Genomic DNA, 19,371 nt, shown 5'->3' with positions numbered 1-19,371 from the left:
TGGTGATTTTTCTTCACCTAGTCTGCTGATTCGGTCTAGAATATCCTGAGCACTTCCCATTTCCTGATTTTCTCCAATGTATTTATTGCTTGAGAAAGTCTGAGTGTGGAAATATTACTCAGCAAAAGCAGAAGCACAGAATTCATTTACATTGTATATTCTTTTTATCTCTGAGTATGTGTTTGGTATGATGTAAGCCAAGTGCTTCTACAATTCTCATTTCACAGTATTTAAGATTCTTTCATTATTGTTTTAGAAAACCATTGCAAGGATTTTTTCAAATTCATTTTTGGCCATCTCATGTTTAGTGTGCCTGGGATCTGTCACCCTTCATGGGTTCAATTTAATAACCTGACCCTTCAAATATTCCTTATTCATTGCATGTATCTAAGCATTCTTTTTAATTCCTTTATTTTTCCCTCTGTATTAAGTGTTTACAAAGAGTTTGAATACAAGAACTTTATTTTTCTTATCATAAGTTCCCATACAGAATTTCATATAGTTCCCACTTTCTTATGGGCAATTTGATTTGTTTAGATAATACTTTCCTTTTTTCCCCTTATATATCTTCATTGAATTCTTTTTGAGAACTGATTAGGTATCTCATTAGGTAGGTCTTTCTTCAGAGTCCCCTCTCCTGTTAGATATTGCATTGAATTAGATATTGAATTGAATTAAACTGAATTGAACTGAATTAAATTGAAATATATATTATTCGTCATTGTATGCTCCAATCTACATTGCATCTGCTAGGCACTCAGTGAAGATGTCCTGAATAAACGTATGATACCAACAGTTAACAATCACGGGGCATTTATTAGGTGTTATGTTCTATACTAAGCACTTTATATGCATCATATTATTAACTCTCAGGCACTAGACTGTAAATTTCATTGGCAAGGAGTTTGTCTATGCATCCCTAGCACCTAGAGCAGTACTAGCACACAGGAGGTGCTCACTAAATACTGCCACATAGATAAAGTGAAAAACTTCATGAGGTAGGTGCCATTATTATTATTCATGCTTTACTCATAAGGAAACTGAAGCACAGAGAGAGAGGTTCGATCACTTTCTGAAGTCCCACGGTTAGTATATGTGAAGCCAGGACATGAATATATGTAACCAGGATTCATCACTAATAAACTCAATACCTACCTACATTAATGCAAACAAAATTAATTCTATTTATCTTAATAAATAGTATGTAACATCACAAATAAATATTGTGAGCAACAATTTTTCAAGAAAAGATGTGAAATGATGGGTTAATAAATGCAGTAGTGCCCCCGCCCCTTATCTACAGTTCCACTTTTCTTAGTTTCAGTTATTCATAGTCAACCGCGGTTTGAAAATGTTAAATGGAAAATTCCATAAATAAACAATTCATAAGTTTTAAATTGTGCGCCATTTTGAGTAGCAGGATGAAATCTCTCACAGCCCTGCCCTGTCCCTGTCCAGGACATGAATCGTCCCTTTGTCCAGTCTACCCATGCTGTATATACTCCCTGCCCATTAGTCACTTAGTAGCCAGCTCGATTATCAGATGGACTGACTGTCTCCATATTGCAGTACTTGTACTCAGTAATCCTTATTTTACTTAATAGTGGCCTTAAAGCCATTCACATAACTTTTACTACAGTATACTCTTATAATTGTTCTATTTTATTCTTTATTAATCTCTTATTGTGCCTAATTTATAAATTGAACTTTATCATAGATATGTATTTACAGGAAAAAACATAGTACATATAGGGTTCAGTACTATCCGTGGTTTCAAGAATCCACTGGGGGCCTTGGAACTTACCCTGTGGATAAGGGGGGACTACTGTAATCATATAAGTTCCTCACTATCTATGTAAGTAAAAACCTGATTTCTCTTTAATCAATGTCTTCTGATGTGTTTGTACAAAATAGTTAATGAGGATTTCAGGACTTTTGATAAGTGAGTGCTTTTTATTTTCCAGAGTATTTCTGGGTTTAAGTAATCTGTTTTGTCGATTCTTTTTAAAATAAGAATGGCACTAATAATCATTTATTAGGGCTTCATTATAATCGTCTATAGAGTTTATAAGGATTCTGCTTATAAAGAGGGAGACTTACATGTTTCTCAAATATCTCTGCCACTTCATTTTCTTGAAACATTATCATTAGTACGTCATTCTTTAGGGTTTTGATTACTTCTATATTTAACAATTCATTAATAAAAATAATATACCCCTTTGAAAAGGACAGTTCCTTAAAATCAATATTAGCTGTCTCCTTAAATTTTTATCAGCCTACACCCTAGTGGGAGCTAAGTGATATTTAGAAAAGAGCAAAGCCTTTTGGGGCTGGTACATAATGGTTCCAAAGCCATGGTTGAATAGTACAAAGAGATGCAGAAATTAGAAACAGAGAAACGCCAAAGGTGTAGCCCCGCAGGAAGGAGGGAAGGGAGTAAGAAAGCAAGGGAGGGAAGAAATTGGGAAAAAAAGAAAAGAAAAGAAAAACTTGACTAGAACTCTGCTATTCACCTCGGAAAAGTCACTTAATCTCTGAGAACTTCAGTTGTTCCACCTATAAAATGGGGGTGATAAAAATGACTTCCTCACAGACACTTTAATAGATCTCAATATGCCATGTAAACTGTACAGCATGATGCAATATATGGCATGGTGTTTTACTTGACATTATTTGCCTGTAATCAGCCCATTTGTGTATGATATAAACATTCATTTACAAAGACTGTCAGCAGCTTCAAAATATAGACCCATGAATCATGGCTACCTTTTTTGACTGGAAGCATTTCTGATATTTTCAACCCAAGGAACCAATTCACAGTTTTTAACAGCCTTTGTGTGCCTACAAGCTCAGAAAGCTTACTGTGTGCTCCATGGACTAGAATTCTGTAAAACCTCTGTTTAAACAAGGAAGCCTCTTTTAAGTCCTGTTTCAGTCTGGTGCCTTTGGTCAAGGTAGAAACTAAAATTGAAAACAGATAGATGTTTTACATTTAAAGGGGTTTAACATAAATGTTATTAAGCCATTTCATGGACGATTGCACAAATATCTTTTGCAAACTTGGTACACGTGAGCACATACACAGTAACCATTAATGTCTTCTAGAGAAATAAGGTGCAGATCCAAAATTTTAAGCAGCTACCTCGAGTCCTCTCACTGGAAATAAAATGTAATGGCTTTAAGGGAATTGCTCTAATAATATCATGGCATCTGCAATGGCTGGCCAGAGCAGAGCAGAACTGAGTATATGTCATCATAAGTCAATTTAACAAGAAATAAGCTTCCCCCTGGAGAATCTAAACTCCCTAGCCTCCCACAAAGAAAATTGAATTTTGGAGGTCACACCTTGGGTAGGTTACCAGAGGGAGAAGCTTAACATTCTTGTCATAAGCTCAGGGAGTTTAATGTTATTCTACCAACAAATCGCTACCAAAGATCTGCTCCCCCCTCCACCCTCCACTCAAAAATTATAACAAATGCTTATAGTCCCCTAGGAAATGGAAAATGATTGTGACACTTAAGATGCCATGGACCACGCCGGATACAATCACGTTCAAACATCAAGTTTTGAATCGCGCAGTGAGGAGCAGGGTCGATAGTGAGGGCACGCACTGGGGAGGAGAGGAGAGCTGGTGAAACTGTGGTGGGGGTCAAAGCGAGTCAGAAAGACCAACAGAGAGCTTTAAGCTGAAACTGACTGTTTAGCCAAATGTAAACCAACCGAACTGCTGTTACTGGAGAGAAAAGCAAGTCTCCAAGTCAAGCCCAGGCGAAGCCCTAGCTCCGTGGGTGTACGGCGCCTCGATCAGTCGCGGGAGTGGGTGGTCGGATGGCCTGGCGCGTTCTCGCAATGACTGGAGGCGCCCCAGCTCACTGCACCTTGGGCAGCGGCTCCGGGTGGGCTCAGCCAGGCCACGGCCGCCGCCCAGCCCTCGCCCCCGTCCGCCCCGCAGCAACATGTGGGGCGCTTCCACTCTGTCGCCCGGGAACTCCCTCCAGCTGGAGTTCCTGGTGGACACACGCTTGACCCAAGAAAGATGCTGAATTACTCTTGGGAAAGATTCCTCTAGCGTTGAACTTGGCAGCTCCTGACATTTCCGAAATCCCACCCTCTGAGCGCCAGCACTACACACACGCACACGCACGCCCCTCTGGACCTGCCTAGGCTGCGCGCAGTGCTGATTGCCCGCTCCGGGATAAAACACCAGAGCGGGATGAAGAGGCTAGGATCCCACCTCCGCTGGCCCCTGGGGGCGAAAGGGTTGGGGGGAGTGCTATCCTAGCACTGGGTAGCTCCAGGGACTAAGCCCACGCCCGGGTTGGCCCTGGCCGCGCTTTAGTTCGGGCCGCTGGCACCAATTCAGTCTCCTTTTGTGCTCTCCCAGGAAGCCCGCCTCTACTCACCCCGGCTGCTCGCGGATTCCGGCCGCCAGCGGCAGCCCGCTGCCCCATCCCACGAACACTGCGGCGCCCCCAGAGTGTGCAATGCGGAGCCCCGCCAGCGCGCGGCCGGAGCCGGGGATGCGGGAGGGAGCGAAGGAGGGGGGAGGAAAGAGGGAGAGAGAGAAGGCAGCGGAGAAGGGAGGGGGCGGCGGGGGGCGCCCGCGCCACTCCCACTCGCGCCGGGCACTCGCTGCCGCCTGCTGCCTCCCGCGGCCAGCCCGACCTCGCCGGCCGCGGGACCAATCAGCGCGCCGGGGAGGGGGGGCGAGCCCTCCGCGGGATGCGCTCATTGGCCGGGCGCGCAGACCTAACTCCGAGAGGGGCGGCCTGAGTGCCAAGTCTGCAAACTCCCGGCCTCGGGAGCCAACAGCCCGGCACTCATGCTCTGGCTCGCTGAGTGTGTGAGTCGAGTCCCGCGGGCGGAATTTGAGACCTGCCGGTGAAGCCCGTTCCCAGTGAGCGTTCAAAAAGAGCACTGTTTTCTCAGGCTGCAGCGATTCCTTCCTGTGAGCGACCCTTTGCGCCTCTCGCCTCACTCTAGCTAGCAGCCGAGTGATGGAAAGCCTGGCAGTGGGAAATGGCTCCAGCCAAATCTTACTCCCCGCCAACCCCATGGCCGCGCGAGACCCGTTGCACTTAAGAACCGGGACTGAAAAGCAAGTCGAGCTCCGAACACAGGGCAGACCTAGACCTTTGCAATAGAGGATCCAGACTGCGGGCCTGACGAGGGAGGGGGAAAGAGTCTGCGAGGAAAGTCTTCGTGAGGAATTAAGAATCCGGTCGAGGGTTTTGGTGGGCATCATTCTACTACCTCTGCCAACATTTCCCCCAAGTAAAAGCCCCCACCCCCGGCTGCCTCTCAGGAGGTATTGATTTTTCTCTTCCCGTTGTCAATTATGTTGGACTCTCCTGGACTTTTCAATACAGAACATCAGAGTGGAAGCGGAGCATGACCCTACTCTCCTCCACCCTGAGCACCACCCGGCGCTGGCAGGAGATGGGGTGACCAGGGAAGGTCTGGAGGAAGAATTTCGCGGGTCCGCCTGGGAGCTGGGAGTTCGAGAACGCCCCAGTGGCTACCTTTATCCTTTGAGATCCTTCTCTCTCCTCCTTGGACTTTCTATTCTTAGAGCTTCTTTTCAGGCAGGCTTCCTCTAAATCTTCCTGCTTCTGCTCTTCCCCATAATCGACTCCCTCTCAACATGAAGATATCTTGGTTTTCTTTTTATAATTTCTATTATGTTTAGAAGGGCTTCGGATAACGTATCTTTGATTAACAGCTTCTGGCCTCAGAAAGTTTTCTCTTAGTTTACGTGCATAGGTTTACACAAGCTAAGGGCTCAAGTGGGCAAAAATAATCAGCACTCCTTTAGAACCTTAGGGCGTGCGAGGTGATCACTGCCGTGCTGTCTCCCTGCAGGGTTTGGCACGTTGAATAACTTGAACATGAATTAATCAAACTGAACCTGGAACTATCCCTCAGTGACTACGAATTAGAATATGGTACTAATGAAGGCATATCCTGGTTGTCACCTATTTAGTTTCCAGGGAAGAAATTCCTTCTTCTGAAATTCCTAATCCATGTACCTAGCTCACTTCATTTTTTTTTTTAATTGGCTCAGCTCATAGTTTAGTCAAAATTTAATATTTGGGTTCAAAACGAAGTTAAATATATTAATGGAATTCATGAGACTCTGAGTTTCCAGTGGAGACAGAATCCTTAGGATATGTTTCCAAAAATGTATTTTTTAAAAATGATACAAAGAATGCACTGGAAATGTCAGCAATGGTTATCTCTGTGTCATGGGATAATAGATTAATTTTTTACTTTCTTCTTTACTGTAGTCTCTAAAGAACATGTAACACTTAATCAGGAAAAAGTTTTTAAATAAGTTCTCTCCAAAGGTACAATACTCTTCAGGCATCAGAAGAGCTAAAATATTAAATCCTCCTTATACTTTACCTTTCACATCTTATCAATCACCAAATCCCTTGAATTCTGTCTTCTAGAATAGCTTTCAGATCTGTCCCTCCTCAGCATCCATACTATCGCTGCCACATATTTATCATTTCTTACCCAGGTTTCAGCAACCGCCTTAACTGTTCTGCTACCCAGTCAGCCACCATGCTGCCGTATCTCTTTAAGGCTGACAAAGATTAAATTTCATTCCTTTACCATATATTTGACCCCCTTTACCCTTTTCTATTCCCCCCCTCACCCTTTTTCCTCTGGTAACCATTAAAATGTTTAACTTTGGGTTGTGAACACACAATGCAACATACATATGATATATTGCTGAATTGTACACTTGAAACCTATATAATTTTATTAACTGATGCACCCCCAATAAGTTTAATAAATTTAATTTTTTAAAAAAAAGAATGGCAAAGGTGAACATGTCACTTAAAGGCTTAAAATCTTTCAGTCCCCTCAGCTCCACTGCTATGAAGTTCAAACCTAGCCCGGTTGGCAAGGCCTTTACTTCCCAGCCTGACCCCAGCCTTCCATGTTGGCCTCATCTCCTGCCTTTACGCTTCCCTGCAGCAGGACGATCCTGCCCCACTACAGCTTTTTGTTCTTCATACACGTGTTGTGTGACTTCACATGTCCACGGTTAAGACTGCACAGCACTGGAATGCCACCTTCTTCACTAGCCTTAACAGCAAGTCTCTACCTCTGCTTCAAGATTCATCCAGATATTATCTTTTTCTATGAAGTCTTCAAAATCAACAGGGGCAAAATTAGCAACTCTTCCTCTCTACTCCAATAACAAGCACTTTATTTATTCAACAACTATTAATCCAACTCCTATTATGTGCCAGCCAATATAAAGAAAACATTTAGTATTTATATTCCTGGAGCACACCACGAGAGAGACAAACATTAAATGGAGTCACACAAATAAATAATTGTAAACTGAGATAAGTGTGATGAAACCACTACATGTGCAAAAAGAAGCATGATTTACTTTGAATATAGGCCAACCATAGTCTTTTCCATGTTATATTATAACCCATTGATTTATTTGTTGAAAGTTCTGTCTCTGATCACATTCTTCTGTGTGCCCCTGTCTAGAACACAGCATCTGATTCATATCAGGTGCTCAGTAAAACTTTTAAAGGAAATAAATAGGTGAATAAATAAATGGATATTTGAAACATTCATGAAGCATTTTATTTCATGTATTTACATGCTACTATTGTACAAACTATAAAACATTTTAGTTCTATGTTTTGAAAATTAATATCATTAGATCCTTGTCTCATCTTTCATAACTCTAATTAGGTTCTTCCAGCATAAATTATCTAATTTCTTTTGTTTGATATCATATTTAGGAACTATAGCTAATGTACTATTTGTAGATAATTTGTTTTTGCTAGGAGAAATTTATTCCTTTGTTTTTTATAAATTTGGTTTTTAACATATAAAAATCCAACTTTAAGATACAAAGCTAAAAGATACAAAGCATAATCCATAAAAGAATATATATAATGGACTTTATCGAAATTCAAAATGTTTGCTCTGCAAACAACACTGTTGAGAGAATGAAAACATAAACATAGACTGAGAGAAAATATTCAAATCATATATCTGACACAAGACTTGTAGCCAATATATATAAAGAAAATGATAATACCAAATGCTGATGAGAATGCAGAGCAGCTGGAACTCTCATACATTGCTGGTGGGAATGCAAAATGGAATAGTCACTATAAAAATAGTTTCACAGCTTTTATAAAGTTCAATATACACTTAACCATGTGACCCATTATTCCCAATTCTAGATATTTGCCCAAGTGAAATAAAAGATCTATGTTCACTAATAACAAAAATATTAACAAATATTTATAGCAATTTAATAGCTAAAATCTTGAAATAGCCCCAAAATCTCTCAACTGAAGAAAAAATAAACTAACTGAGTACATCCATAGAATGAAATACTACTCAGTAAAAGAAATGGACTGTTGATAAAAACATTATGTATCTCAATGTATTATGCTCAGTGAAAGGAAACGGACTCAAAAAGCCAAATGCATACAGTGGTTAAGAATGGCAGAAAAGCACAATGAAAGAATTCAAGGTTTTTTATGATGAGGGAGCCACAATTTGAGATCTGGATGATCCATATTTACATAATGCAATTGTTTAAACCCTTGTTATTTCAAGTTTCCTGTAATGCATAGCTAAACCTCATTTTACCCAATATAATGAGTGCATCAATTAATCAATTAATGAAAATTCGACTAAATGTAGTCTTCATGAAAGAAGAAGCTGTGACTATCTTATTTACTGAAATATCACCAGTGCCTCACACAATGCAGTACACAAAGTGGGTGTTCAATAAATAACAGTTAAATGAATAAACGTAAGAATGAAGATAAAGTTGGGATTTTATAGGAATGTAACAAAATTTTCTATTTAGATAAGTGTTTTCCCCTTCAAAGTAGCTACTTTGGCACATTACATTTTTTGTTCTAGTGATACTGCTCCTATTTCAACATATATTCCCTTTCCCCTTTCTGCTTATTAAAATATTGTCCTTTCTTTAAGTAAAATTGTTTTCTTTAAATAAATTATTTAACTTTCCCTCGATGAGGAAAAAATAAATTTAACATGTTTTGACATTTTACTCATTTTTCAATATCCCACATAATACTTAATTTATCTTCATTTCCTCTATCAAAATATCAGAAATTTATATAAGGGGCATGTGGTAAAAATAAAAATTCAGATTGTATGCAAAGCTTTAGAGATTATGGCTCAAAAACCATCACATTTCCAGATGTATCACTAAAAGTAATTTTCATTTATTGGACACTGATGGTTGACATTAAGCTCTTGAAATATTAAAATATTTCTGCTCTAACCAGTTTGCACAGTCAAGTGACTTTTAAAAAATCATTTACAGCTAAGCTGTTCTTATGGAATTTATTATAAGAACTCAATTTTCTCTACCAGTTTTTGTACTAGGAAACGGTAATCCTGCATGCCAACAGAGACCACCCCCTCAGCTGTGTTAAGACATCATTCAGCTTTATACCTTGTTTCTATCAGGGAGCATGTTTTGTATAAACACAAATACCATCTTACTTGGAATTGACACTGTAATTCTTCATATAAGTAAGGCTATCTGTTAATAACCATCTGACAATGAAAATGAAGTTAAGGAGAGAAGGTCGAGGGACATGGACAGATATATGTAAGATAAATAAGATAGTGTAAAAAATCAATCCAAAAGTTCTAAAAGTTTCATTACTTTTTTTTTCCCAGTTTCTATCACTCTACCTGTGATAATGACATATTGGTTAAATTTTTGCCTCTGAACTCAGTTCTGTACTCATTCAAGAAAGATGAAATAGATAAGAATTCAAGAGGTTGTGTTTCCTTAATCTCACCAACGTCCCTCATCCCCATTGCTGATACCTATAATACAATCAACAAATTTCTTCAGACAGATGGCAATGAGGTTTAATCTGGAACCCAGTGTTAATCTGAACCACGGTCATGCTGCCTAGAACACTGCTGACGAGAATCATGAGGCTGATCTGATGGCTCGGTTAGCAAACGTTGGTGAAGGAGGCAATAATTTCAGTTTCAGAAATGTGCAGATGAGGTGGTTGTAACATTCAAATAAGTTACACAGTGGGTAGTTGGATATGCAGGTCCAAAGCTCAATAGATATATATATATATTTTTAAGGCTTAAGTATGCAGGTTAAACTTCCATCACCCTCCACTTGTGCGCATAGCTGACATTGTGAACCAGTCATGTGCTTGCTCCTTCTGAGCCCTAGCTTGGCCTCAACACCCTTCTAAGTTTGCTTCTCCTCAGAGCTACCAACCAACAGATAATCGTTGTAAGAAAAGATGAAAAACAATTTCATTACAAATTGTAGGATTAATCCTGGTTTAGCACTCTGTGGGGTAGTACAACAGGACAGTAGCTAAAGAAGTTTTTATCTTGCAAGGGTATTATTCAAGTGATAAACCATGTGATCTAGGTTGGGTAGAAAGAAAAAATCAAGGATGGACTTTAAAATAGTTTTTTTCACATCAATCCCAAGAATTGAAACCAACATAATTCCCTGCCCTTGTGTTCACTAATTCTGGTACCGGGCATACTTTTCTCTCCCTATGTCAAATATTACCAAGGCCAAACAAAAATAGCCTAGCTCCTTGCTCCAGGGAATACCTGCTCCTGGAAAACAAGATGGTGAGCCTATTAAACTGCTTTTGAATTTCGAGTCTAACTTCTCATCCACTCTAACTTCAAGACTCTCACTCTTTGTGCCTACCAAAAGTTTATGTCATAAACTCTGCTCATTCCAACTAGTAGCTGATTTTAAAGACTTGCCTTGAAATCCCAGCCCAGGCTTTAAAAATTTCATACATACCTGTAGAAATAAATGAAGGGAACCCAGATGAGAACAGAGGCTATTTATTTAGAGCTTGCTACATAGCAAGGGAGTGAGTCGTCAGCTGCATTTGGCAGAGTAAGCATAGGCAGAAGAGTAATAAAGCTTACAGTTAAAAATAAATAAAAAATTTTAAAAGAGGGTTTCTGGTATGCTCTGATTGGAAGTTGTTGTCATGCAGAAGCTGGAGGGCTGCCAGAAGCAGGGCATCCAATGTGATCAGTTTTAGGAGCATATTTGGCTTACTCTGTTTGGTCCAAAGTTGGGGAAAAGGGTAAAAATTAGGGGAGCTGTCAGTCATTGACCAATCCTGACTGTTTTGGGCCAGTCGGCACAGAGGTTGTGGTTTGGCTTCTTGGGCTGAGTGCTGCAGAGGCTGTGAGTCAGCTTCTACTGTTACATATGGTCTGGCCATTTGCATGTCTATTTGCATGTTCAGTCTCTCATTCCTTTTCTAACTTTCCAATTTTGAGTCTCTACTGAGACTCTATCCAGGAGGTATTGTCTGTATTGCAGTAGAGCAAATAAATTTATATTTGCTTGGCCAACAGATTTTCTGATGGTCTTTTGAAGAGTCACCAGTGAACAGTTCACACCTAGTACTACATTCTGGATGTTGTCATCACTACCTGTCTATCTATTTTTCCCAATGAGAGATTACTTCCAAGAAGAAAACAAGATTCTCTAAGAAGATCATATAATTCTCTAGCAACATATCTTTGCTCAGTGCCCTCTGTGCAGACTCTGACTGTTCCACCTTGGGAGATCCTTGAATGTCACAGGCTCTTGGGGCCCAGCTGCCAGGATCCCAGCAGCAAGTCCTTCCTCTTTGGGAAGGCATAAGGCATAGTCTTGCAAGTCTAACACAAAAGACCCCTTTGCCAACATTCTGCATGTCTGACAGATTAGGTAAATGTAGATGTGTCATAGGACTGACACTGCGAAAGTGCATGGAATAATCAAATCTGGAAGTGTTAAAGTTCCCTGGAATTCTGTGTTAAAGGAATAGCTGACAGAGCAAATTTATTCATTTACTAAATATCTGTTAAACAAAGGTATACACTAGAAGCTAGAAAGACAATGATGTGTAAAACAAAAACATAGCTGATGCCATGTCTCATTGAGTTTTCAGTCTAGCGAGGGACCAAGTCATTGATCAAATAATTGAACAAATAAATATGAAATATGAGAGTGTTAACAGGGGAATCTGGGAGGTCTCAGAAGGTATGCCTAAGGGATTAAACACTAAACTTACTTTATCATATAATATGTCCATACAGAATATATTTATAACAAGACATTTAAAAACTCAGCAAAAAAGCATTAGTAGGTCTCTGCTTCCAGCTAAACTAGAACAACAGGGACTGAATTTATCCTCCCACTAGAAACAAGCAAAAAATATACAACAACTGTATGAAACAATGATTTGCAAAATACCGAACAACAGAACAAAAGACAGTGATCCTTGAGGGACAGAAAACATTAACCACAACATATTTATTTATTTGCCAGGTTCCCTACTGTTGGGAATGGGAGTTACAAATGTGGAAAAAGGGAAGCACAGAATAGACTCTGAGATGTTAATATAAACTAGTTTTTAAATTTAGATATAGAAAAGGTACATATACATGGTTGTTTTACATATAGACATAGATACAGATATAAATATCAATATAGATAGAGACTTTCCCCCAATTCTGTTCACTGAGAGGGCCTGGAAGCAATCACATCACAGTACAATGAGCACCCCTAGTATCAGATCTCGGTTTCTAAATTCCATCCTGCACAAAGTGCTCAGGGCTCCTTAGAAAAAATGGCCGATTCCTGGGCTGGGGCATGGAAAGTACTAGATGAGCCTATTGTGATAGAAAGTACAAAAAATCTCAAAGAATAAGGGAGACATGTCAAAAGGACACAAGAGCTAGCTTAAAGGGGCTGCCACTGGCCAAACCTGGAACAATGTGAACATTAATATAAATAACAACAGCAAAAGACGATATAACCTGTCGATTAAAATAAGAATAAATAATAAGTAATAATAGATATAATTCTATATAAATAATAAAATAATAAATAATAAATAAGTAAGGAAGTCTTAGTTCAAACCTCCAACTCTCCCACCTTGAATTGGGCAAGTAATTTAACTACTCTGAACTTTAATTTCTTCCCCTGTAAACCAGTGCTTAAAACAGTGCCTATACCATTAGGATGATTGTAAGGATTAAATGAGATAATAGATGTGAGAAGTACTTTGGAACCAAAGCACCTAAATACATATTTACATGTTATTCCTAGGACCTGTATGCGATGTCCTTGTTTATAGTAGTGTGCTAAGAATATAAATCTGCAAGTGGGCTGCTGCTAGAATACTTCACCATAGCCCTGGAAAGAGGGGCGGGACAGTGTGCCTGTGTGTAGGTGGGCGGGGCATTGGGAATTGCCATGCTACTAAAGCAACAATATAATGGAAAGCCCTGAGATGAAGGCAGCGGCTCTGAAAGCTAAAAGTTAAGAGCAAATTAAGAACATGCTCATTCAGTAATTAACATGCAAGCGTTGTTAACTGTGGTTTTGTAAACCACATTCCAACCTATAAACTTCATATCCAACCTACATAATGGTACTTTAGGAGAATGAGCTAAATTATCCTAAGGAGATGGCAGCTATGAAGCCTTTTCCTGCAGAGGCCAAACGAGGTAAATAGATGTGAAGTGTCTTCTTCAAAATAACAACATTTGTCACATTTCTCTCCTAATCAGTTCAAAAGGATGACCTCTATCCTGCAGTTAACATCATTTTCTTTTGATATTAAGAAACACGAAGAAAATGTACAATCGAGCTCCTTTATACTTACAACCCCTATACTAACATTTACTTTAAAATTTAAAAAAAAGAAAATAGAGGAGAAACTACATAAAGTGTTCGCATAAAGATTCCCCAAATGGAAAATATTATAGATGTTTCTGTTCCCTGGAAGAGATAACAATAAGAGTTCCTTAGGCAGTACATAGGAAGGGCTGGATCACACTGCAGGCCTCAGAGGTACACAGGTGCCCCCGCCCCTCCAACCCCTCCAGGACTGGAAAATGCTTGTCAAATGCCCAACACTCTTAAGGGGCAGGCAGGGTGCCTTCTCCCTACTCTGATTCTTACATCCCTGAAATCCTTTTCTCTGTCTCACTGGCTTCTTGCCCTACCATTCGTTTCTTGCCCTTTCATCTCAAATGCCTTTTTCTGTCTTTGAGATAAACCTTCTATCTCAATTCCGTGGAGCTTCATAAGGTTTGATGAAATTAAGAAAAAGTCATTTGCCACATTTTTAGAGGGACATGCCAGGAGCTATTGCTACTCTGTGGAAGAGTCTGTAGAGGTGAGGGGCTAGGCCCCAATTTCCAGGAAGCATGTACCAGGAAGGGTTATGTGTGAGGCTTGGCAAGTGGGAGAGAGTGAAGAGCAGGGCCTATGAGATGATAAAAGACTGGGCTGTGTGCGATGTCAGCTCTCCTGTGCCACTTCCAAACCTGTAGGTATCCCGGATGAGACAGGTCATCTCATCCTTGCTCACTTTGATGACGACCAGGAAACTTAGTTTAATGGTCTCGGGGTACTTGTGATGTAGTGCATCTTCTCTGCTATTGCCAGTTCATGGGTTCCACACTTTTTAATGATAGTCAGGCATATCTCCAGCTATCAAAATGGGGTGCAGGTGGGGTTGTGCCTCTAATCTTGTCTCATCTAGAGCTTCCAAAATCCATGTGTTTGTCAGGGTGAGAGTATGGATAGGGCCACTGTAAAACCAGTAACTCTCAGAAAAAAATTGTAGGGCTTTGATAGTTTTATTTAAATTCCCTACTCAAGGATTAGGGAGCTCACAAGTGAGTTAGTATGGAAAGTTGGAAATTTTGCTTAATCAATCCCTGATCTCACATGTGGAAGTACTTTAAGACTTAGCCTTTCAAATGACAGCGACCCTATGGATGTCTTCTTTGTCTCTTTCTTTAACACCATTCTTTCCCTGAAGCTCTTTAAGAAAAGGATGTTCAGTTCATAAAATCCTCATTGTATCCAGAAAACTTGGTCACCTTGGCCTTCTGAAGGTAGCTCATTGAAGCTCCCTTTGGTTCACTTATTGCAGGTTCCTGCTAAAGTACAATTCTCAAAAGGTTAAAAAAAAATGACTCCAATGGAAACATAAAATGAATATGTGTCTAATATCTTATTCAACTCATTAGTTCATAAGGAAGATACAGGTATTAAAAGTAACCCAAAGAGCATTTGAGAAGTGGGCATGTGTGTGTGTGCATGCAATTTAATAAAGAAATATTCGGATAAGGTTGCTCAGTAAAAAAACTGGTTCATGAACCGTAAAACATAAACTTAAGAGTTATCTTTTCCACTGGACAGAAAATTTTCATGTTTCTACCAAACAAAAATCTATAAGTTAACATGAGACCTTTAATCAATAATAAACACTAAATGCAACTAAGCACATTTTCCTAGAAAATCTTTGGCTGGCTTTGCCCCTGTGTGGCACTGAAAGGATATGCCACCCATCTTTTCCCCTTATTTCCAAGTTTTAGATAATTTTTGTGATATTTCTTAGAAGATGTGCAGCAGTCCTGTGAGCAATGGGAAAATGGATATTTTGATACATTCCAGTTCTCCTACCAGAAAGGGTTGTGGCTGGCTTCCTCAGTCAATACAACTCTCCAAGATGAAGTGAGCTTTTCTCAGAAATAGTATATTCTTAGAACCAGAGTTTAGACCAAGTTTTGCCTAAAGCCAAGGGACAGGTGGAAGCCAAGAAACTTGTGGTCGAATGTGTTTTAAAAATTATAAGTTGGGGAGAATATAGAGAAAATTGATGCTTATTTCACCAATTTGCCTAAGCCACTCAAAGAATTAAACAAATTACTTTTACAAACCTAAATGAAAACTCTAATGGCCTTGAAATGAAGGCAACTTAAAGAAAGAATATAATTCACATACTAAGGAGATACTAGAAACTATTAAAGTGGCAGATTCCCACATGTGGTCATCACAGAATAAGTCATTCCTCACATCAGTGGGGGATAAGCTCCTTGACTTAAGGTGTAGGAGTTCATCTTGCTGTGTTTTAGAATCCATTTCCTGCCTTATTGTTTTATGGCAGTGAAATGTCTCTTGATCATGTTCAAGTGTGTTTCTCACTGTCTGATTTCCGAATCATGTCCCAACTGCTTGGCCCTGCTACTTGGGCCAAGTATACATTTTGAGCATAACTACTAAATCTTTTTTCCAGATCAGTATAATAAAGGAGTGATGATGTACAATAAAAATAAAAATAATAATAATAAAAAAAAAAATGACGAGGCCTAGAAAAATCCAGAAATTAACATAAATTCCTGGAAGAGTGGCAAGTTAACTATGCTATCGTAAAAGCTCTTCAAAAAGTCATTGCACAGAGTCCCAACACTAGGTCCAGAGGCCAATAGAGCAAAGTAGCAGATATTCCAAGTCTTTCTATGAGATCACTCATTCTATTTTTCTGAACAGATGAAAATGCTTTCACAGTGCCTCCTATTCTCACTTTCCCCCTTGCAATATATGCAAAAATAAATTGAAAACAGAGCAGGGCAAAACAGTGACAGCTTGTCTCTGCTCCTCTTGGCAACAGCAAGGGCAGCTAAGGGGAGGGCTGGCAAGAGGAATCATCTGAAAGCCTGCTCACTCACATGTCCACTTGACGGCTACCCTCTGTGACCTCAGCTGGGTCTATAGCACCTACACCTGAGGGGCTGCTTGGCTTCCTCATAGGCTGGTGGCTGGCTACCAAGGGTGAGTGTCCCAGAGAGCCAGGGGGAAGCCTTTTGTGACATACTGCCTTTTGTGACTTAGCTTCAGGAGTCACACAGCATCACTTTTGCCAAAATTTACTGGTTCAAGGACTATCACTAAATTCCACTATTTGATGAGAAAAGTGTTAAAGAATTTAATGTATTTTAAAACCACAACAATGATGCCTTATTATTAATCTTTTCATTTACTGTATGATTTTCTAACAATAGTGGTAGTGCTGAGACCTCAATCTGCAACTCATATTTTTCAGTTTGAGGAAGTATAATTGATTTCAAATTTTATCATCATCTACTTTCTGTTATTTCTTATGCTATGCTTACTAGATTTTGGACCTCCTAAATCTATCCCTGATTTTCATATCTCTTTCTCCTGTTTTCGATCTCTGTCTTTGTTCTAAGTTCAGAGAAATTTCTTCAACTTTATTTTCCAATTCTTTTCTCATATTTCAAAATTTCTGCTAACCTATTTTTCATTTCTAAGAGCTCTTTAGTATTCTTTTCTGATTTTATGGTAGCCTGTTTTTGTTACACAGAAAAAACATTTCTCATTTCTCTAAGGATATCTATTAATTTAGCTTTTTGTTTTAAAAAAATTCATTTATATACACTTAGAATAATTTGATGGTCACACCCTCCCCCCATGTACTCAACACCTCGCTTCTCTAAAGCACTAAAAGGTAAGCAAAAGCAAAAACTGTCATGCTGAAAATCTATGTTCCGAAGCTGAGATATCAGCCCTTTTTCCCTGCTCAGAAATCAGAAGCCCAGTAGACAGGTTACCCCGTACTGGTTTCCTAGGGCTTCCATAACAAAGTTCCCCACATTAGTTGGCTTAAAACAACAGAAACTTATTCTCTCACAGAGGGTTGAAGTCCAAAATCAAGACATCCTTCTGGAGGGGCTCTGAGGAAGTGATTGTTCCGTGCTTCTCTTCTAACTTCTGGTGGTTGCCAGCAATCCTTGCCATTCCTTGGCGTGTAGATGTGTCAGTCCAGTCTCCGCCTCCATGGTCACATGGCGTTCTCCCTGTGTGTCTTCTATTTCCTCTGTTTTCTCTTTTAGAAAGACAGGATGCTGGATTTGGATTCACCTTAATCTGGTATTGCCTCATCGTAACTAACTACAAAGACCTTGTTTTCAAGTGAGGTCACATACTGGGGCCCCGATGGTCAGACTTCAACGTTTTTTGTTTTGTTTTTTTTTTCAGGACACAATTCAACCTCTAACACTGTCTGTTGTAGGAGACTGGACAGTGGGCTTCGCTGAACTCCTCCAAGACCCTTGTTTCTCTCAAGTCGCACCGGCCCCCTATCTTTCAAGTTTTCCCTTTTTAGAATCTAAATCTTCCAGTAAAGATATTCACAGTACTGTTTCCTGTGACTATACTCACACACATTAATATATTACACCTTTGAATATTCACTTGGAAAAAAACATTAGAGCATTTCCTAGTGCTCCACTCCCAACTCACACAAGTTTTTAAAATCTGCCAATCAGTTTTAAGTCCATTTTATAGGGATTAAGGAATGTAGTAACTTTCTAATTTGTCTTTATAAGCCTAAACTGAAACTTGAGAGGAAACCTAGAGTATAAGATAACATTTCAATCACTTAGCAAATCACATTTTTGTTAACTATCCCTCATTTTCTCACACAGATATATGGGCACATGCCCTATCATGAATTTCTTTAATGATAGTCTTTGCCACTCTAGACCAAGAATTGCATGTGTGTGTCTGTGAGTACGTGGTAGCAGTAGTAACCTCAGACAGATTTCACATCTTTCTCTCCATTTTTTAATTAAAATTCGGGTACCATTGGGTGGGTAGAGGCATGAGTAAATAGCCTTTCAAATATGAGCCAAATTTCTACTATTGTGTCATGAATGAGCCCTGTGTCTATTGGGAAGTACTGGGTGGCTGAAGTGCTTGACTATATTTCTTCTGCAGATGTCACACCTTGTCACCAGCCACCCCCACCTTGGTGAGAAAACCCTGCAGGCACTTGTTCCTTTTGAGTAAATGCCACCCTCCAAAGAGCCTTTCTACAGGATAAAACATGTTTCTCACAAAGTCCATTCCTGATTCAATGAGGGGACACATGAAGAACATTTTTCTCAGAGGTAAATAAATGAGCTAAAGTGCAGAGAATACAAAGTTTTGCATTTTTTCCTCCACTGGCTGCCTCTTATCAAAGCGAAGATTCTTATTGCTAAATCATTAACTGATGGTGTTCGTTAGTTAATTTACTGGAGTGAAAAAAAAAAGGAGGGAGAAATAATATGTGTTTTGGTTGACAGATACAGGAGCTTTTCTATTAAACAGAGTAAAAGAACCTGGAAAAAGATAATTTTCTATATTTCTTCACTCTCTGCCTGGGGCAGTGCAGCCCCTGTCTTTGAACAAGGTCACATGCATTGTGCGTGCCCAAGGCTTTTAAGAGCATTGAAAGATTCCTGGAGGGCGTGTATCCCCAGTAACAAATGGCTCTGTGGGGGAGGAGAAGGGACCCCACACAGGCTGCCTCTTTATCTCCCAAAAGTAGAGGCCCTGCAGGCTCTTAACTAGCTGGGCTGGGTTAACACCTGCTGCAGAAAGAATGTAGCAGCTCTCTGGTCACAGGTAGCTGACTCTCAGATAGGCAAGGCTGTAGACCTTTTGCAGGGAGAATGTCTCT

The 19,371-nt window shown here is 39.8% G+C and overlaps 1 protein-coding gene across 7 annotated transcripts in view; it reads right to left on the bottom strand.

The window, feature by feature from the left end:
• Positions 1-5,397, bottom strand: part of LYPD6 (LY6/PLAUR domain containing 6) — a 128,011-nt gene extending 122,614 nt beyond the window's left edge. For 2 of the 7 annotated variants that reach the window (XR_005651231.1, XM_039855240.1), the window contains exon 1: positions 4,405-5,397. Coding sequence is in view for 3 of the 7 variants with exons in the window: in XM_039855240.1 (XP_039711174.1) it covers positions 4,405-5,246 (842 nt within the window). In the remaining 4 variants the exon portion in view is untranslated. The remainder of the gene's footprint in view (positions 1-4,404) is intronic. The other 5 variants (XR_005651230.1, XM_039855239.1, XM_039855238.1 and 2 more) reach the window with 5 other exon arrangements.
• Positions 5,398-19,371: the final 13,974 nt, after the last annotated feature.

Source organism: Pteropus medius, unplaced genomic scaffold (genome assembly GCF_902729225.1).
Source record: "Pteropus medius unplaced genomic scaffold, Ma_sr-lr_union100, whole genome shotgun sequence".
Lineage (NCBI taxonomy): Eukaryota > Metazoa > Chordata > Mammalia > Chiroptera > Pteropodidae > Pteropus > Pteropus medius.
Note: the sequence above shows the minus strand (reverse complement) of the source record. Positions and strands in the feature narration are given on the sequence as shown.